The sequence below is a fragment of the Rana temporaria genome, chromosome 3 (genome assembly GCF_905171775.1).
Source record: "Rana temporaria chromosome 3, aRanTem1.1, whole genome shotgun sequence".
In the NCBI taxonomy this organism is placed as follows: domain Eukaryota; kingdom Metazoa; phylum Chordata; class Amphibia; order Anura; family Ranidae; genus Rana; species Rana temporaria.
This window is the reverse complement of record NC_053491.1, coordinates 411,957,183-411,978,758: the sequence shown is the minus strand read 5'-3', so window position 1 is coordinate 411,978,758 and position 21,576 is coordinate 411,957,183. Positions and strand designations below refer to the sequence as shown.

The following is a 21,576-nucleotide window of genomic DNA, read 5'->3' as shown; positions in this document are numbered from 1 at the left end:
GCCCTATTAGGGTGCCCCGTGGGGATGGGGTGCTTAATCTCAGGGAGGGGTAAAGGTTTATTGTTTAGGACTGTTTGACCTGTGTGTCATTCTATGGCGATACTGTAACAACAATTGTGCATTATTATTTGTTGATTGTGCCTGCAGAAAATCAATAAAACATTTTCAAAAAAAAAAAAAAAAAACTTGCAGAACTATACAGAGTTAAATTTACAGTAACGCAATGAAATATACAGCATTAAACTTGCAGTACCGTACATTACTATACAACGGAAAACTTGCAGTAACGAACAAAACTATATGGCGTTAAACTTGCAGTAACGCAATTAAATATACAGTGTTTAACTTGCAGAAACGCAATTAAATATACAGCATTAAACTTGCAGTAATGCACATAACTATACAGCGTTAAACTTGCAGTAACGTACAGAAGTATACAGCGTTAAACTTGCAGTAACGCACAGAACTATACAGAGTTAAATTTACAGTAACGCAATGAAATATACAGCATTAAACTTGCAGTACCGTACATTACTATACAACGGAAAACTTGCAGTAACGAACAAAACTATATGGCGTTAAACTTGCAGTAACGCAATTAAATATACAGTGTTTAACTTGCAGAAACGCAATTAAATATACAGCATTAAACTTGCAGTAATGCACATAACAATACAGCGTTAAACTTGCAGTAACGCACAGATCTATATGGCATTAAACTTGCAGTAATGCAATTAAATTAGGGCTGTGCAAATTAACTTTTAATTCATCGATTAATCTTTAATTTTTTTGATCGATCAAAATCTTTTTGATCGATTAAAATTAATTTCATTGGTACTCACCTCTCCGCCGGCTTCCTGGCCTTCAGGGAGTTCCCGTCGGAGATCCGATGACGTCACGGACACCGGCGGGGCTTGCCATGTCCATCTGAAGGGCTCCTTTGCTGTGCCTTCATATCTACATGCCGGCGGGACCTTGCTATCTGCCACACGCAAGGGCTGTTACACTTCCCTCTATCACTTCCCTCTATCAACCTGGGATTCTACAGCCATCCACTGGGAGTTGTGATAGTTCCCTTCACGGGACATCTACATGCCGACAGACTGATGTTAACCTCTCCTCATCTGGATTCAGCAGTGGTATCATTGTACACATTTTTATACCAGTATCATACTTGGCTACATGTTTTTATGACTGCTTTTGGTACCGTTTGGTATTACTCACACCATTTTTACAGATTATGTAGCTACATCGATTTTATCTCCAGTGCAATATTTATTTTGTTACCTACTTGAAGACTATAAAAGTTTTAATGCTATTCCCATCGCGCACTGCCTTTGTGTGTTTTTTGTATCCTGCTATCCATTTTTCCAGTGGTTGGTAGCTGCACTGGGAATCAGCCTGCAAGGAGATCAGCTAAAAGTAGTTGGATCTGTATGTGCGTTATAATTAATCAAAATTAGTCGATTAATCGATTAAAAGAAAAAACGATTAATCGAACAGAAACATTTTGATCAGTAACAGCCCTAAATTAAATATATGGCGTTTAACTTGCAGAAATGCAATTAAATATACAGCATTAAACTTGCATAAATGCAATGAATCATACAGCGTTAAACCTGCAGTAGCGCAATGAAGTATACAGCGTTAAACTTGCAGTAACACACAGGACTATATGGTGTTAAACTTACAGTAACGCACAGAACTATATGGCGCTAAACTTGCAGTAATGCAATGAAATATACGGCATTAAACTTGCAGTAACGCAATAAAATATACTGAGTCCAACGGTCGCTACACTCACACTGACTGAACCATCCCTACATTCACACTAATGTAAAGATGAATGGTCGCACTACACTCACACTGAACTATCACTAGATGCACACTAAACTTATATTCTACACTGAAAATAGAATCAGAATAGCACAGCCCTGTTCTATCACTCTCCATGCCGCTGTCACTACAAATGGCCGCTATGGAAAGAATACTTTTAATGAGGGGCAGGATTATGAGCAATGAGCCATGATTGGATACAGTAATCATGACAGCTTCCAATCATGGCTCTGACAGTGCTCTGAGTGGTGGCCCAGTGCATTGTGGTAGTTTGGCGGGCCAAACAAATGGTCAAACGACCCTATAATTCGGTTGTCCATTTACCCATCCCTACTCTTTAGGTAGGAACAAACATACAATAACAATTCAATTACATCAATTTATATAGAAACATAGAAATAATGGGCCAGATTCAGATAGAATTGCGTAAGTTTCGTCGGGCGTAGAGTATCTCAGATACACTACGCCACCGTAACTTAGAGCGGCAGGTCCCGTATTCAGAAAGAACTTGCGCTCTAAGTTACGGCGGCGTAGTGTAACTGGTCCGGCGTAAGCCCGCCTAATTCAAAGTAGGCATGTAGTGGGCGTGTTGTATGCTAATGACTCGTGACCCCACGTAATTATCGCTCCTAATGAATGGCGCATGCGCCGTCCGTGAAAGTATCCCAGTGCGCATGCTCCAAATTATGCCGCAAATAGTCAATGCTTTAGATGTGAACGTAACTTAAGCACAGCCCTATTCGCGTACGACTTACGCAAACGACGTAAACGACTCAAAATTCTACGCTGTCCCAACGTCCATACCTTACATTGGCTATGCCTCATATAGCAAGGGTAACTTTACGCCGAAAAAAGCCTTACGTAAACGACGTAAATCAATGCGCCGGGCGCACGTACGTTTCTGAATCGGCGTATCTAGCTCATTTGCATATTCTACGCGGAAATCAACGGAAGCGCCACCTAGCGGCCAGCGTAAATATGCATCCCAAGATACGACGGCGTAGGAGACTTACGCCGCTCGTATCTATGCAATAGTGAGGCGTATCTGATTCTATTAATCAGGCGCAGAGATGCGATGCCTCACACTCAGAGTTACGACGGCGTATCTGGAGATACGCCGTTGTAACTCCTTTCTGAATCCGGGCCTCTATTTCCGTTTTGTATGGTGTTGGGAAAATATTTTATTGCTGTATTGGTCCCTCTGACATTTTTCTCTTCTTGTTCTGATGATAGCCACTAATAGTAAAGGAGATCATCTTCCCAAAAAGACTACAGACAACAACAACAAAAAAATCATGACACATATTCTAACTATTCCACTCCAAAATTGTTACATTTGTCTGAATTTCCACTAGTGAATTCCAATAGCATCACATTCTCCAGGCATAGCCCAAGGCATATGTGTGCAATTTTAGTGTATTTAATATGACAGACTAAGACTGAAAGAGACGGAAGTCTCTGAGTCAGTATGCAATAAAAGGTGAGGCAACAAAGGTGGAGGTGTGACATGTTATCCCGCCCTGATTGGAACTCTTATCATCTATCCTGTAAGTAAACAGCCCAGTGCAAGTTGAGGCTCTGTGAGAGTGGAATTAGGCTTCCTGCTAGCTAATAACACTTCATCTCACTGGAGGTAAGGGCATGTCTTACTTTTCTAAAGCTGTTAAAAATCTTTAGTTTTAAGAGCGTTCTTCTAATTTTATAATCGTTATTGAGGTCAAAGCAGCCCATAGATTAATCTTTTCATTTTTTTTAATGTTCATCAAGTGGGTTGAATGAAAAAAAAAAAAAAGATCCATCCACATATTCAATGTGACTGGGGGAATCACCCCTGCTGAGCTATTGTATCCTGACAATGGGAAGACTTTGCTGTTATCAGAATACACACGTGAGTGCTGCTGGCTATAGCTGGCATTTATCTGACAGGCTGGTTGTACAGAAGGCAATCGGTAGATCACCTTCTGTACAACCACTGTTCCCATACTTGGATTGAAATTTGGCCAGTCCCTGCTAAATTTTGATCCATATATGGCTGTACATAAACTAGTAGAATTTTTCATTAAAAAAAATATTTGTTTTAAGAATGTTCCTTTTGATTTTATAATTGATATTGGGTCATTGGTGTGTTTGTTTTCCCATAGTGTTGTGAAAATTCAAAAGAACAGGGCATTTTTTTTTATTGATTGAATAACATTTTAATAGTGTATTTGGTTTTCATCCATTGAAATAACATTTCACTCAAATTTTTAAAGTGTTTTTGAATGACAAGTGACTGAATGCACTGCAATATTTCCTATGAATTTTTGTACAAATGTTTGTTTGAATGGCCTGTATATTAGTGGTACAATACAGATTATTTGTGTTTGTGTAGAGCATAGAGAGATAACACATGTTCTGCAATCAGATGGCTTATCTTTGCATCACTTTTCATGTGTGCTTAAATGATGACTTCCAATGATCTTCTATCATGAGTGAATCTGCAGACTGTGTCCCAGCCCATGCAAACATACTGAGCTATACAGTGAGATACAGTTCTGTTTTTGATAAATAAAGGCAAAAGCTGTCCATACACCCTACAATTCTTTAGGCCTCTTCCACACGTCCGATCAGTTTTTTTTTTTCATCAGTTGATCCGTTTTTTCATCCGTTTTTCGTCCCTTTTTTAGTCCGTTTACATCCGTTTTTCCATCCGTTTTGTTTTGTGCTTTTTACATATTTTGATGAAAAACGGATGTTAGCGGATCGTATGGTAAACGGATCGTACGCTAACGTCCGTTTTTCGTCCGTTCCGTTTTTTTGACGGAAGAAAAATAGGGTTTTCTTTCGTTCAAAAAAACGAAGCTTGACGGAGACGGATGTTAATGGACGTTAGCGGATGCTCATCCGCTAACGTATGCTAACCCATAGGAAAGCATTGCGGTCCGTTAACGGACGTCCAAAAAATGGACGAACGGAACGGACGTGTGAAAGAGCCCTTAGATCTATCAAGAATTATGTAGTATAAGATCCTACCTGACCAGAAACAAATTGGGTGGATTATTTAGATAGGGCGTCTACTACATAGTTTTGGTAGATCTGGAGTAGGGATGAGCTCCGGCGTGTTCGCACAGTCCCCGTGCAGAGCCCGCCAGGAAGTCTAAGCACAGGCAGGGAGATATTTCCCGATATCTGCAGTCGAGCATTGGGAATATGTCTCCCTGCCTGTGATTAGCGCAGCGCCGTGCAGACTTCCTGGCGGGCTCTACATGTGGACTGTATGAACACGCTGGAGCTCATCCCTAATCTGGACGAGAATGTATAGAAATTGCTGATTGTATGGGCAGCTTGAGGCTTAGTTCACACTGCCATGACTTGGATCCCACTTGTGAAACCTCAGGTCGTGTGACATGTGAATAAGAGCAGTCTAAATTCACACTACTGAAGTTACTCCAACTTTAGAAACTGTTCCTGTACTACTTCAAGGCAACTTCTATCGGACTTGTGCCCATAGACTTAATAGAAGTCACCTCCAAATCGGATCCTCATCTTAATTGATGTAATTTGTATCCGACATTACAGGAAGATTACCCAGGCATTCCCTGTAGTTGCTTCAAAGTCACTTCAAGTTCCACTGAAGTTGCCTGGCAAAGTCACACTAAGGCTGGGTTTGCACTAATATCGCATGTGGCTCACAGCAGGGGTCCGGTGCGTCCCTGTTCTCTGTTTCAGGGATGTACCGGGCCCGAATTTTTGCCTGAGTGAGGACCCGAAATGAAGTCAAAGACGCAATGCGCAGCCACCATGGAAATGTGTGAACTGTATGCAGGGAAACCCACATCCAATTTTCACTAGTGTGAATCCAGCCTAAAGCTAAGGCTTCAATGGGCGATAAATTCTATTGCTATTAAGGGATAAAGACGCTGCGGACTCAGTTGAATGAATGAATGACTTGTATAGCGCAACTCATGCAAACTGAATCGCCTCTGGGCGCTTTTTCCAGCCAGAGTCTGCTTGGCTGGTGCGGTCATTTTACCCCGTAGGATTGTGACACACTTGTGTTATCTCATTAACACACTAGGGTTGATTTACTAAAACTAGGGAATGCCAAATCTGGTGCAGCTGTGCATGGTAGCCAATCAACTTCTAATTTCAGCTTGTTCAATTAAGTTTTGACAAAAAAAAAAAAAAAAAAAAAAAACACAGGAAGCTGATTGGTTTCTATGCACAGCTGCACCAGATTTTGCACGCTCCAGTTTTAGTAAATCAGCCCCACTAAGCTCCGTCTGCGGCAAATGTGGCGACTTCCAATCAGTGATTGACTGTTGCAGAAATCCAGGATTATGGGTAATGTTGCCATTCATTTTCATGGGACCCCTAACGCAGCATATGCTTTGAAAGCATTACAGTCTGCTTAAGAGTCAGGTGCATTTCTGTCTTGCTGTGCATTTCGGGGGGGGGGGAATAAATCCTGTGAATAATTTTTTTAGCCTGTGGTCCTTTAATTACTTTTGTGCAACCCTATCTGAAAGAACCAGGGATACAGACATAAGTCTACATTTTCTTTTACCTATATTTCTACTAGTCTGTGTTCAGTTAACCAAATTTTGGATTTCTTACTTTTTTTATGTAAAGATTGTTTTTGTTTTGGAAGGAGGGTTAGAGTGAAGGAGGGTTAGATCCTCTGCCAAGAATGTGCTCTATGTCCTCACTGGGGAGATTCATCCTCTGTCCTGGTGACCATTGTTGCCCAACAGAAATCAAAGGAGAAGTATGGCCAAAGCTATTTTGTCTGAACTTCTATGGATAACAGTAGTGCAGTTTGTTCTGCACTCATGTGACCCGTTTTCAGCAGACCATGAGCTAAAGCCTGCTGTCATCACAGAGCCGGTCCAGGCTCTAAAAAGATACGGTCGGGATCCACCCAGAAGCTTGGACTGGCTCAGCCTGTCAGCAACCCACTGAGAGCCCAAGTCAGCCGCCCCCACCTCCTCCACAGCCCAGCGCTCCAATGAGTGCTGGAGGGGCATAGTAGAGAGTCGCTGACTGTCACTGGCTCTCTGCAGGCTGAAGACCGAGAACGGAGTGATCAGCGGTCTTTGATCGGTTCTCGGTCTTGAAGCCGGTGGGGGACAGCTGCAACTTGGAACGGCGCTGCAGCCATCTAGGTGAGTATGTCTGTTTTTTTGTTTGTTTTAAAGCCATACTTTTCTTTTAAGAGGGAAATCTTTGTCATGAGAGCAAGGGGTAACATAGCTCTCAACTGTCCCTGATTTGGAGCAATGTCCCCCATTTTGGTCTGATCTATAAAGTTGTAGCGAGGTCCCTGGACCCATGAAGCTGAATGGTGACCTATGGTTAGGGACAGCTGACATCCTTCTGTGTAGAGTGGGCTACACGGCATGGTGGGTGTAATGTAAAGTAGATTGATGGGTGCCAGACACTTCTTGAATGCAAAGAGATATTGTCTCTAAGACAGAACTGTGGGAGAGAGGATTGGGGCCAGGACACACTTAAGTAGATGCAATGTTAATTGGCAAACTCTGAGACTTCTATAGGCAGACAGCCATGCAGGGAAAGGCCTCCAGCTAGACGCCACATTTGCATGAGTAGGACCGCTGTCTCCTATGGCAACAATTTTGTAACCGTTTCTAACAAACGTTGTTATGAACTCCTTCACTTCTACAATCTCATATTGTAGATCTTCACTCAACTAAGCTCCCAGTCTATATCATTTAGGCTGGATTCACACTTGTGCAGTGTGAATTCCAGCTCTGTTATCTCTGCAAAGAGATAAGAGAGCTGTTCAGCAGATCATCTCAGTTTTAGCTGCAAGACCTGGGAGAGGGGAGGGGGGGGGGAGTGTATTGAGGAGAATGAGAGAAATCGTGATTAAAAATGAACACATCTGCGAATCAGATAGTGCCCATAGAAGATAATGGGCCTGAATTCCCACACGTTTTTTGGGCAATGCGCTGTGCGAATGCATCGCACATATGTGAACCAGCCTCATTAAAATCAATCTATTTTATAATGTTATGGGAATTGGATGCGGTTTAAGCCGCACTCAATTCGCATAGGTGTGAACCTGTCCTAAGACTTGCTGATCCACTAGATCTCCTGAGCTCTTTCAATCTTCTCACTCAGTATCTTCCTCAAGCGTCCCTGCTGGGTTCCTAGCTTGGCACTTACAGATACTCCTCAAGCGTCACCCCACTGGCCTGCTTGGTCCCTGGCTTGGCACACAATAAGGCTTAAGGCACATTCACAAGGCCTTAACGTAGCCATATTACTGATCAGGCAAGGCACAAAAGCTCCTGCTTAATGATCAATAAAAATGTTTTAAATGCGTAACAATTGTCTTGTCCTGTTCTCTTCCTTTTTTTTTCTAATGGTAATGTAGAAATCCATGTCCTCAGATGCAGATTTTTGTGTTCTGTGTGAATGCCTGTATTGAAAACAATGCGGCTGCATTCAAATTTGTAAAAAAAAAAAATCGTAAATGCATTTTTTTTACAGCCGTGTGAATGAATGAATGTGGTTGTAAAAAGTTTTATGATCAGAATGTAACATGTATAGCAGGGGTGGCCAACCAGTGGCCCGCAGAGCCCTCTGATGTGGCCCGCGACCACCTGCTCTGGAATGGCGGGTTGGCAAGCCCAGATCGCAGGTTGCCGACCCGTCATATCACAGCATCAGTGGTGTGAATGAAGCTGGTGGTAGAGGAAGAAAGTGGCTGCGGAGCAGAGCCCCATAAGCCAATGTGTGTCTTAGGCCCTTTTCACACAACCAGCCCGACCAAATGGGACCCTCAATTCACCTCTTCAGAGAGTCAGGTGTCCGTTTACGCCCGCCTACCTCCAATCCGAAAAACAGAAGGGAATTCATCCCCTTCCATCAGGGCGGATCAGAGGGCCTATAGAGTAGCCGTGACCTGTCATCCGTCCGTCCGCCTCGACTGGTTAGGAAGTTGCTTAAGCGGCCCTCACTCTTCAAAAGGTTGGGCATCCCTGATGTATAGTGTGCTTATGATGGGAATTCCTCTGACTTTAGGGATGTTTTCTTTTACTCTCTGTTGCATCTCTATGATGGTCTGCTATTGTCAAGTGTGTGATCATAATAATGGAACCTACTGTAGGTGGGTGGCCAGAGGCACAACCAGGTCGGAGGGTGGCCATGTGCAAAAAGGGGGTGAATATCTCCATTTTCTATGTAGATAATGAGCAACGCATTCTATACAGAGAGAACTGGTGCTGGTCATTTCAAGAAAATGCAATTCTGTATACTTCCATATTTAAAAATAGAAACCCCCACATATCAGAAGTCTGATAAGCCTGAACAATGGGTTCAGAATGTCATAAACAGCTGACCGGAATAATAATACATCATGAAGTCAGCATGACTGGATCTATGTGGCAATTCGAAGAGAGCAAATAAACTTTGGAAGATCTTTTGTGGAGTTCCCATTAAAAAAAAAGTTTCAGTTTAATCTGTAAAAAAAAGTCACAAAGGCACAGCTCAGAATTGTATAGAAAAAGAATGTGCAACGCTCCCTACGTCAACACATATTCATTTTGTATATTTCCTAAATGGGCTATTAAAGTGTATGTAAAGCTCAAACTTTAAAATACATATAGTGTTTTTGTTTTATTAGGAAAGGGTTAAAACCCCTGCCAGGTTATATTTATACCATTTGTATTTATCGTTACTTCCTTTCCCGACTTGTGTCCAAACACACCTGAGCTCATCCTTATTAGAAAGTTGTCTCTGAAACCAGTGTCCATTAAACGAATTCCCCCTTTAAAGCGGAGTTCCACCCAAAAAAAAAAAAAACACCAAAATCCTGCAAAAAATTTAAGAAAAAAAAATGTTATAGTTGCCAGAAAGGGCGGTTGCTATGTGGAAGTTCCTAATCTGCCTCTTCCCATACCGCGGTAGGTCTTCTTCCTCTTCCGATCCCGAGGTGCCTTCTGGGGAATGGGGCGTGCTGCCTTCCGGGAACTGTGTGTATCCCAGAAAGCAGCCGCCCATTTACAAAAGTGGCGCGTGACTCGCGCATGCGCAGTACAAAACAGGCAGTAAAGCCACAAAAAAATCGCCTGTGGAACCCCGCTTTAAAGCCTCATTCACACAAGGCAGATCCATTTAGCTGAGCCGGCAGATGACAGGTCTGTCCCTGCTCACTAAGCGGGGAGGAGCCTGTCAGAGCGCCACTGATTCCTATGGAGGGATCGGACGAAAATGGACAGCATGTCCGTTTAAATCAGATCTCATCCGATCCGCCCAGACGGATGGAAAACGTGTCGCCATATGTCTGATTTTAGTGGATAGTATGGCAGACGGGTGTCGCCGGACACATCTGCGCTGACCTCTTTCTCCCCATAGGTGTCAATGGATGGCCCGCTCGGAATCGTCTGAAAAACGAACAGGTGGAGCCGAGCAGGCTTGCTGTGTGAAAGAGGCCTTGGAGCCCTTTTACACTGAGGCCTCGTACACACGACCAGTTTCCTCGGCAGAATTCAGCTTCCGACCGAGTTTCTGGCTGAATTCTGCCGAGAAACCCGGCCGTGTGTACACTTTCGGCCGAGGAAGCCGACGAGGAGCTCGGCGAGGAAATAGAGAACATGTTCTCTATTTCCTCGTTGTTCTATGGGAGCTCTCGCCCCGCCGAGCTCCTCGGCGGCTTCAGTGCTGAACTGGCCGAGGAACTCGATGTGTTTGGCACGTCGAGTTCCTCGGCCGTGTGTACGAGGCTTGAGGCGCTTAAAAAAAGAAAAAAGTGCCTGAAAAGCTGACATATTTTCTATTAAAATCAATGAATGCTTTCACACTGGCCAGCGCCTCAAAATGGTTCTTGAAGCTGTTTTATAGTCGCCTGACCTTCAAAAAAGTGCACTGCTAGCACCTCAAAAGTGCCCAGGGTTTTAAGCGCCTCAGTTTAAAAGGGCTCTTAAGCAGGCCGTACACGGTCAAATTTCGAACTAATTTTCTTTTCAAAATCAGAAAGTTCGTTTTTTTTTGTGATAAGATGATGCCACCATTGATTTTCGAAATTCGGCCGACCAAACCTTCATGTTGCTGGGAATATTCTTTTCGCTCCGGGAATATTCTTGTTTTGCACATGCGCATTTTTTTTTTCTATTACATTTCTCGCACGATTCTCCCATCATTGATCAGAAAATCGTTTGTTTTTCAAAAAAATTTAAAAACTTTCCAACATAACGGTTTCCTCAAATTTGATTGCCGCACGAAAATCGGCTGTTGCTGTAGCCCACTAACGGTGCGAAATTCGTATGAAAATTCTTTAATACTCACTTGGACATGGCTCTAGACTGTCCCTCTTTTGGACTCCAATTCCTCTATGCCTTTTCCTTCCCTGTTTGTCCCTCTTTTTGATCTTATGTGTAAATCTCTATAAACTGCAATAAATTGTGCATCCAACCACTACATTAATCAATCAAAAAGCAGTGGTGAGGGTGTGGGGCGGGGGGTGAACAGTTATGGGTTAACCCAATGAGATTATATATATATATATATATATATATATATATATATATATATATATACTTATTATTATTTTTTTTGATTGTGCATTAGTAACACATTTTATGCATTTATTAAAGCATATAAGAATTATTTGTTTTTAAGTGCTGAAGTGTAAAATGTAGCCAAACTCATTAAGACAAAAGGTGATGTGAAATTTAACAATTTGAGGAAATCTCCCAATAGGGACACCTGTCATGTGATATAATAATTGTTTTTTAAGCCTTGGTTGCGCAACCACTCCCACACAGCAATTTGTGGAAAGTCCACTTCTATGATGAAGTAATGGCAGAGGTATTCTGTAGCTCCAGGCTGTGGAAGTTTGACCCTTCATTCGTGACAACGCACAGTTGTAAAATGACCTGCGGATCTGGAAACTCCTCTCATGGAAGCCCCTTTCTTGATTGATGGATATACTGGCAAGGAAAGGCTTTTCTTCTTTAAAAACTCCTCTGAGCTGGTGAAAATGCATCAACCTGGTGAACTATTTCAGATACGTGTGTGTGTGTGTGTGTGTGTATGTATGTATGTGTGTGTGTGTGTATGTGTGTATGTGTGTATATGTATGTATATATATATATATATATATATATATAATATTACACATACACACACTTGTTTTTTTTTTTTTTTTTTGGGGGGGGGGGGTTCTTCATAGGAACAAGATCATGAAAGGCTTTCATTTAGCTCTTCTCTTCTGGGAAGTTGCACAGTTTAGTTTGCATGGAACTGGAAGACTGAAGGGACCCCAACAGAGGTCCCAATCATTTCCCATTCTATCCAAATTGTTTAAAGGAAAAACAATTATTATTTATTTATTTTTTTAATTATCAAATAAAAAAGAAGTTCCCTAATTATTTTGGCTTCCTTCCAGTGAAATGCACAGGATTTTGGTGCTCAGTAAAGCTGGTTATACGCTAGTAGATTTTTGTACATGGAATCGTACAAACATTCGTAGGCAAGTCTTTGTCCATTCAATGACTGGATGAATGTCATTCAAAAGTGCTTCAAAATGTGGTATGCTTTTACGATTCAAATTTGGAATGAATGTAATTTCCTGAATAAAAAACATTTCCTGCTAAAAGCTTGTTTGTTCAAGAAACTTTTCATCCTGCTTATCCCAAAGTCACTGTGTTCTATTACAAAAGCGAATGAACGTTCTTAAAGTGAAAGATTATTTTACTAGTGTATAACCAGCTTAAGAGCCTGGGAAACCCAGGACAGATATCTCCTACTGTTCAGATTTGCAGAGCAAAATAGATTTAAAGCCCAGATGACGTCATGTAAAAAATAAATGCCTTTCAATACACTGTACTGAGGACATAGGTGTGCGCAGCCTATTGCATTAGGGTGTGCTCCCCAAAATTCAAACACACATGTACGCCACCTGCTGTCACAGGAAGGGGGCTCTGGTGGTGGGAGACAGTTGATTGGGGAGCATATTACAGTACACCCTAAATACGGGTGTAACGTGTTCCTAAAGTTGAACCCAGACTTGAATATATTGGGGGCATTTACACTGGTCACTGGTACCCCCAACCACCCACCTGGTGCTGCTCCTGGATAATGCTAATGCACATGGGGTGATTAGGGTGTGCCCAGGCACACCCTGTGCACATGCCTATGACTGAGGACATTTGAGGTCTTTTAGAATAGTTGGGTGTCTCGGTAGGACTGTGTAGTCTACTAGGCACCAGAAAAGATTCACTGCTCTCAGTAATTCACACAGACCAGGTCACATGCCCCTAACCCACTTCTCTGTAATAAAGGTCTGTGTGTAGTCACTTATGCTAAGGGGTGTGGTTGTTACTCAGCTCCGCCAGCCCAGAGCACTGCAGAGAAGAGCAGGGATCTGCAGGTATACTGAGAGTAATTGCAGAACAAAAACATCAGTCACAAATCAGAGAGATAGAAAAGTTTGATTCTTGTTTAATGATGATTGATGATTGTTTAAAAATATATATATATATATATATATATATATATATATATATATATTATATAAAAAATAAAGTTTGAGATGCCCCTAACTATAAAGCTGGAATCTCTGGGGCACAGATACATAATTTGAGTCTATATTGAAGAATTATGTAGGGACTTTAAACCATTTAGGCATTGTTGCTTTACCAGTCCTATGCTAACATTCTAATTTGCATATCTCTTGCCTTTCTCTAGTGACCCATCATGATAAAACCACGTGCTCTGATCATCTCCATGACTGAGTTTCACAGTCGGCCAGGTGGAAAAGGTATGACATTAGATCCCCGTAAAGGTGCGATGCGTGACACAAACCGCCTCTTTCAAATTCTATCCAGACTGGGTTTTGAGGTTACTTTGAGTATTGATGCCAGTGCCAGAGAGATTCGGGAGATCTATCGAAAAGGTAATTGCACTTTTATAGTGTGGTCGTTTTGGTATTTTATAGATTCTATTTATTATTTTACATTATTATAGAGGTCTTATAATAAAATTAAATTTAAAGAGGAACTGCAGTCTGCTCACATAATTTGTAATAAAAAGATCTTTGCCATTCTGAAGCTTCCCTCCAACCACTTTGCATAATATTTTAGATATACTGTGATTCTGTACTTGCCAAATATGCTGTTTTTGTTCAATACAGTTTTTATATTAAAAGTTCATGGGCCATAAACCTGAAAGATGAAAGTTCAAAAAGTATCTGTGCTTCTACCCTTTTCCCTGAATGCAGAACAAAATGAACTGTGCTACTGAGACAGGCTCATAGTAATTTTTTATTTTATTTATTAAATTGATGTTAAATGCCGGTGTTATGGCAGCAGCTAACTGCCATAATAACCCCAGTATTATTTTTTACTATGGCTTCTTGGTAATTTTCTGGCTTTCTGGAGCCATCGATCAAGCCCAGAAGCGAATCGATGCTAACATTTGCTGGGCAGGAAGTCGAATGAGGCCAAGCCGGCCTCCACTCACCTCTATGGCCCCGTACACACGACCGAGTTTCTCGGCAGAATTCAGCCAGAAACTCGATCGGAGCCGCATTCTGCCGAGAAACCCGGTCGTGTGTACACTTTTGACCGAGGAAACCGACATGGAACTCATGTTCTCTATTTCCTCGTTAGTCAATGAGGAAACTTGGTTCGCCGAGATCCTCGGCGGCTTCACAAGGAACTCGACGAGGAAAACGATGTGTTTTGCCCGTCGAGTTTCTCGGACGTGTGTACGGGGCCTCAGCCTTTGGAGGACTGGAGCGATGTCTGATGTTGCTTCTGGTTCTCAGGCTAAACCAATTCCCATTCTGTTTTTTTTTTTTTTTTTGTTCTTGCTTTTAAAGGTAAATGAGAGATCTGGGGTCACTTAGACCCCCAGATCCACCAATAATAAGAAGCAGGTATCGTGGGAGTTGTCTTCCGGGATAAACACACCGCTGTACTGTCGGCTCACCCAGTGCTCACCAGACACCGCCTGCACCTTGGATTTAAAAGTACAACAATCTTTATTTACAGTGTTTGTTAAAAGACATAAAATGATATAGTGGTTGATATACTGAACAATACAATGCCATAAACTACCCAAAAAAGGTCCCTAATCAGGGGCTAGTTATAGTATTTACATAGTCCCAGTCTCAAAGCCCCATGGGAAATGCATGCTGTACGTTTGTATTTGAATAGGGATGTTGGCCATTTATTATCAAGCTGCAATGGTCCATCTATTTTAATGTGAGCCCACAGAACTTTGGATAGGAGATCCAAGTTTTGGAGCTCTAAAGCCATATCTGTCCATTGTGACTTATTAACAGACTATCTGAGCAGTTTGTGACTGACGAATATTTATCTGGTGCCTGTTGGTAAATTACAACTCTTGTTTCTTTCAGAGAGAGAAATTCCTCAAGGGGACTGTTTCATCAACATCATTTCCAGCCATGGTGAGGAGGGAGTCATTTATGATTTCCATGGTGAGCAGGTGTACCTTAGAGACCTGTATGACTTGCTGTCTCCAGAGAACTGCCCAGCACTGGCTGGGGTACCCAAACTGTTCTTTATACAGGTGACTATGTGCAAACAATGGTGGGACCGGTGGTGTGGAGATATATGTCAGGGCTGTGGAATTAATATCTGCCTTATGTCCTAGGCATGCAGAGGAATGGCATTGGACCAAGGTGTCTTCCTGGAGACTGATGGCGCTCCACCACAAATAAGTGCATTCTCCCATATTGACTTCATCCCGAGAGACACTGTGGTTGTGTTTGCCAGCAGTGAAGGTAGGTGAAGCATATTGTGCAACATTTTCCAATATCTAAACTGTGAAGTCATACATGGCCTAAATTAACTACCTCCAGCCCAGGTCTTTTCTGGCACTTTTTGTTTACTTCTTTTATATATATATATATATATATATATATATATATATATATATAATGCCCTAGAGAATTTTTTTTTGTTTATTTTTTATGTCCCATGGTATTTGCGCAGCTTTTTTTTTTTTTAATTTTTTTTTTTTTATACGCAAATTTTGTCAAAAAATATATATTAAAGCTACTACGCTAAGTAAACAGATACCCAACATGTCACGCTTTAAAATTGCACACGCCTCTGCAACAGTGACAAACGACATACATTTTACTATACATAGGCACAGCTTTAAAAGCCTTTACAGGTTATCATTTTAGATGTACAGAGGAGGTCTGGTGCTCGAAATTTTGCCCATGATCTGACGCTCGCAGTGATGCCTCACCTGTGTAGAATAATCGCTGTAAGCATGCCTGCGGGACCAATGCACGCGTTCGCCTTTGCACATAAAGTGGGCACTTTAATTTTTTTTTTTTTTGCGTCTCCTTTAAAATGTATGTATTTTTTTATCACCTTTTATTGCTGTCACAAGGAATTTAAACATCCTTGTAATGGGTATTACACTACTCTATTACTAGTCTCAAGATCCCAAATCCCTCCTCTGCACAAACAAAACACAAAGATCAGTGTTTTTGAACGCTTTTCATAAAAAATAAAAAAAAATACCGCTGATTATTTCTGAGTAAACCGTATGTGATGTTGTCACTTTTACAAACAGCTGATCCCGGCTTTACTTTGGGCATGAGTTGGTCGGCGTTTTATTAACAATCACAGCTGCTGCTAGAGAGCCAACCACCAGCTCTAAAAAAAAAAAAAATACTGGGATGATACCTGCAGCATCATCCTGTATACCCACTGAAAGTCCAGCTATGTACAGGTAGGTCACTGGACAGGATGTGGGTAATGCAGCATTCGAGATACTAGAGTAAAGCTTTAGGGGCAGATCCACGTACCTCCGCGCCGGGCGCAGCGTATCCAAGATACACTACGCCGGCGTATTGTATCTTTGGTGGCGTAAGGGTGCGGAATTCAAATGGATGTAATGTGGGCGTGTTTAATGTAAATATGTTGTGACCCGACGTAAACAACGTTTTTTTTTAACTGCGCATGCGCCGTCCGTGGGAGTATCCCAGTGCGCATGCTTGAAATTAACCCGGAACAAGCCAATGCTTCCGATGGTGACGTCATTCTACGCAAATCCCTATTCGCGAACGACTTACGCAAACAACGTAAAAATTTCTACGCGGGAACGACGGCCATACTTAAAGGATCACTAAAGGATTTTTTTTTTTAGCTAAATAGCTTCCTTTACCTTACTGCAGTCCTAGTTTCATGTCCTCATTGTTCGTTTTTGCTTTGAAGTAGCTGTAATTCTGCTGTGATCTCCACACTTCCTGCTTGTCTGGCTCCTTACTAAAAATTCTCATGGCAGCTTTTCATTGTGGTCCAAGCTGTGTGTCTAAAACTCCTCAGAACCAATCCGATTCATTTTAAAAACAAAACACTGCCCTTGATTTGTTTGTTTTTGTTCTGTGGGTCTCTTTACTTCACAGAAACATGAAACCAGTTTAAAAACGAAAGTGAAACTGCAGGTTCATTATATGATTGAATTTAATCTATTTGTAATCCTTTTTAAAAGGAATCAGTTAACTTGTATGTCTCTATACCCTGTACACAGTCATTTCAGCAAAAACATTTTTTTCCTTTAGTGACCCTTTAACATTGAGGACGCCTCATAACAGCAGCTTTAACTATACGCCTGAAAAAGCCGAACGCAAATGACGTAAAAAAAAATGCGCCGGACGGACGTTCGTGGATCGCCGTAACTAACTAATTTGCATACTAGACGCAGAATTCGACGGAAACGCCAACCTAGCGGCCGCCGAAAAATTGCAGCTTAGATCCGACGGCGTACTAAGACGTACGCCTGTCGGATCTAGCCGAGATGCCGTTGTATCTTGTTTTGAGGATACAAAACAAAGATACAATGCGCAAAATTTTAAATTACGTGGCGTATCAAGAGATACGCCGGCGTAATACCTTTGTGGATCTGCCCCTTAGTTTTTAGTAGATAAAACCCTGGTAAAGGTTTAAAAAAAAAAAAGAAGAAAATTACAACTTTTGAAAGGACCACAACATTTTCTTCTATTATCTCTTTACAATGGTCAGCTTCCTATTGCAAAAGACCCGGTCCAGAAAGAGGGATTGGTGCCAAGGCCTTGGGCGGGTAACAAGATCTAATCACATTAGTCAGTTATATTCTTTCTGGCATGTAGATAAAGTTTGCAACTGGGTGATCACTCCTTGGATGAATTAAAGAGACATTTTATTCATCCTCACCTGGTTGCCAACTTTATCTACATTTAGATCCTGTGATGAGGGGTGGAGACCACAAGTCGGGCATGCTGAGTGGAAACAAAGCTCTTGCGTGCCCTGACTGCATGATTGGGTTGCAGTGCCGTTATATTGAATGTGTGTTTGGCGGTCTGGTGATGCTATCTCCCCCCACCTTCTACTAAGTATTCGTATCACACTCTTGAGTTCACTCTTGAGGACACAAGAACTGTTAAACTTTTGTGTACATGAGGCCTCTTTCTAGTGTGTGTCAGTACACCTAGAACTGATTATGAGTTGGGTAAACTGTAGCTCTGATCTGATAGCACTTCAATTCTAGGGTTACACAGTTGTTTAAAAGGGGGGAGTATAGGCTTTAAGAGCATTGTTCTTGTAATAGAAATGTAAAGTTGTATATTAAATAGTAAAGTAGTAAGGGTTCATAATGGCAGCAAGCAGAGGTGTCCACCTTGCTTCTATACTAGTGTTGAAAAAAATGTGGGATTGCATATGACTTGTTGTTGAATCCATGTTACTCTCTTCAGGTTATGCTGCGTTCCAAAATCCCCTGGGCTCCATCTTCCTACAGACGCTCTGTAACATGCTTGATGGAAAGGAGAAGGACCTTGAAATCACTCAGCTTCTTACTCGCCTTAATCATCTGGTGGCCTACAATTTTGAAAGCAGAGGAACATATGGAGGCTACAAAGAGATGCCGTGCTTCATCACCAACCTCACCAGGGACCTGCACCCATTCAAGAAGAGGGAATAACCCACTTGTGTGCTTGTACAATAATTCTACACTGCCATTTCTCAACTTTAGAGTTTACTTGCACATTTGTATTAATGCCGAGCTGTAGCAAAAGGCACCAGACCTTACCAAATTTCTGGAGAAAATGCAGAAATTTGAGACTTCTTTCTAGAAAACGCACACTATGCCTGAAGATGTGCCCTTTTGAGATGAGAGAAATCGCTCTCCATGGTGGCCAAATACACTACTGTCACAATTCAGCAAATGCTGAAAAGGTGCACACAAAAAGAACCATGCATTACTTGGTCGTATGACTATTTTGCACATTTCACACTTTGTAGCCTAGTTCAGTGGTGGGCAATACATCATAGTTGCTAATCAAATTGCAGAATAACAAAGGCTGTTTTCAACTGATCACTGTGAGTTATTGCACACCATTGTATACAAGATGTTCTTAGATTGCATTAGAACATGGTTAAAACATTTCATGTATCGTTCGACTGGACAATGGCTTGACAAGACCTCTATGTATATAGAGATCTGTTCTGTATTCTATTCTATTTAATGTGTGCTTAATATTGTAAAGTGAACCTGTACTGGTAAACTTGTAAATAGGAAGTCATGTCCACTAGACACAAGCTGCCCATTACCCGTATAAGCAAGAAAGACCTTTAGTTATGTTGTTAGGGACTGACTACATGGCTAAGCAACTTGACATTCCACTGTCCAATGTAATGGCCTCCATCAGCATTAGGGGAACTCTTCATTGGACCGTGGGATGACAGTTGGCAGAGCACAGTCATAAATTCAGGTTAGGCCCAAGTAACTACAACAGAGGAAGACATGTTAGTGTGTGTGTGTGTGTGTGTGTGTGTGTGGGGGGGGGGGGGGGGCTTTTCTGGTTATTGAAGTTAATGGCTTTTCTGGTTATTGAAGGAAATGACATGGAATCCCGTGGCTTCTCCTCCTTCTCTCCTTTGTTTTAAAAGCAAAAAAAAAAAAAAAAAAGTAGAGGTCCACAGGATGTAATATGACTACGTAGATTAGCCCACAAAGTATTTATGCTTTTCACATGCTTGGATAATTAAAGTGAAAATTCTCAATTCCTTTAGTATATCAGCATGGTTTGATTTGGTGACCCAAAACAATTCTATATATTGAATATATAAAAAATATCAGAATTTATCCGAAGATAGTACTGATCCAAGCGCTCTATGGATATAGTGTGATATCTACTGAGATATGTGAAGTGGTAGTTTTTGGCAGAATAGCAGCTATTATAAAAGAAAATTCTATATATTGGGTAACTTTCCTGGTCTGTTAATTTGTTCAAATTCATTAATCAAAAACAATGAAGGGTTAGCAAGATAGCCAGGCAACTTGAATTTTCAGAAGATCGGCTATAGCAGACGCCACAGGTTTTCATAGCTTTTATTTTAAGATATTTGGGAGAATAAACCTGCACTTAAAGTGGAGGTTCACCCTAAAACAATTATATAACATTACATCCAGCATACTTCCGACATGTACAGTATGCTGGTATTTTTATTTATTTTTCGCCGTACATACCGTTTTATTGTTTTTTTTCCCCCCGGCTTCCGGGTTCTGATTCCCGCGGGACTGGGCGTTCCTATTCAGAGGTTAGTTGATTGACGTCTGGTGAAAAACTTCCCCTGGCGCATAAGGCGCGTCACCAGTTTTCCGTAAATAGCCAACCTGCGAATCGGCTCTATATGGCGCCTGTGCAGTCAGCTCAACACGGCGGGCGCAGGCGCTGTATAGAGCCGACTCGCAGGTCGGCTATTTACGGAAAACTGGTGACGCGCCTTATGCGCCAGGGGAAGTTTTTCACCAGACGTCAATCAACTAACCTCTGAATAGGAACGCCCAGTCCCGCGGGAACCAGAACCCGGAAGTCGGGGGAAAATAACAATAAAACGGTATGTACGGCAAAAAAAAAAAAAATACCAGCATACTGTACATGTCGGAAGTATGCTGGATGTAATGTTATATAATTGTTTTAGGGTGAACCTTCACTTTAAAGTGGACCTTTCCCTCAACGCTAAAATCCCCGGTGCATGCAGCTCTACATGCTAAACTGAAAAACCTCTTCAAATCTGTTACTTAAAAGATTTCTTGTTACTTTCTTTAATCCCACTTTGTGGAACACTAAAGCACTGGTGACAAAGCTAGGGCCTTACAGCTTGCCACTGAGATTGCTACTTCACCAGTGCCTTCCAAGGAGAACAACATTTTGACCATTGCCGCAGCCGCGTGGGTTTGTATGAGCATGAGAAGAGGAGCATTGAATGCAACGAGGCAGAAAGGTATCATCAGATGTATTTATCTGGCTATCGTAATATTTATGGTGACAGTTGCTTATAACGAGGTGGGAAAGGTCCCCTTTAAGGCCACCAAATTGTATGTGTTATAAAATGGGTATGTTACTGAAATAATGCTCTAAGAAAAAGATAATTGTGTATTTAAGAAACTTGAATATTGTAAAACGTATGAGCCTTTACTATTTATTTTTATTTATTTGTAAAACCTCTTACATGTTTGAAGTAAAGTTTTTTTATTTTGTAAAAATTGGTGTACAATATTTGTTTTGTGTTAGTACTAGGGCACTGTCCTCTTTTTTAAGGATACTATTATAACCACTTACTTTAAGTAAATTTACATACTTGGGGTAGAATTAGGTCAGCCATAGATAGTTTGAAACGCGTCCATTTCAGCAGGGACCGGTCGAGATTCAAACCACCTATGGGCAGGCCCGAATGTATCCAAGTCGATCCATTGAAAAAAGCAAGT

The 21,576-nt window shown here is 41.5% G+C and overlaps 1 protein-coding gene across 3 annotated transcripts; it reads left to right on the top strand.

Moving 5' to 3' along the window:
* The first annotated feature begins 3,244 nt into the window (after nucleotides 1-3,244).
* LOC120933073 (caspase-7-like) lies at nucleotides 3,245-19,646 on the top strand. 3 transcript variants are annotated; one of them, XM_040346063.1, is made up of 5 exons: nucleotides 3,245-3,469; nucleotides 13,531-13,738; nucleotides 15,206-15,378; nucleotides 15,463-15,592; nucleotides 18,560-19,646. In XM_040346063.1, exons 2-5 carry the CDS (start codon nucleotides 13,540-13,542, stop codon nucleotides 18,784-18,786), a joined length of 729 nt encoding a protein of 242 aa, XP_040201997.1. In that variant the 5' UTR covers nucleotides 3,245-3,469; nucleotides 13,531-13,539; the 3' UTR covers nucleotides 18,787-19,646. The 3 variants fall into 3 exon arrangements, with proteins under 3 accessions (XP_040201997.1, XP_040201998.1, XP_040201999.1); XM_040346064.1 differs by lacking the exon at nucleotides 3,245-3,469 and adding an exon at nucleotides 6,069-6,159; XM_040346065.1 differs by lacking the exon at nucleotides 3,245-3,469 and adding an exon at nucleotides 6,707-6,980.
* Nucleotides 19,647-21,576: the final 1,930 nt, after the last annotated feature.

Bases quoted from the DNA above. Each gene is read 5' to 3' on its own strand.
- LOC120933073 (XM_040346063.1), top strand. From the start codon at position 13,540: ATGATAAAACCACGTGCTCTGATCATCTCCATGACTGAGTTTCACAGT. The intron at 15,379-15,462 runs GTGACTATGTGC...CTTATGTCCTAG, and splicing joins CCAAACTGTTCTTTATACAG to GCATGCAGAGGAATGGCATT. The intron at 15,593-18,559 runs GTAGGTGAAGCA...TACTCTCTTCAG, and splicing joins TGTGTTTGCCAGCAGTGAAG to GTTATGCTGCGTTCCAAAAT.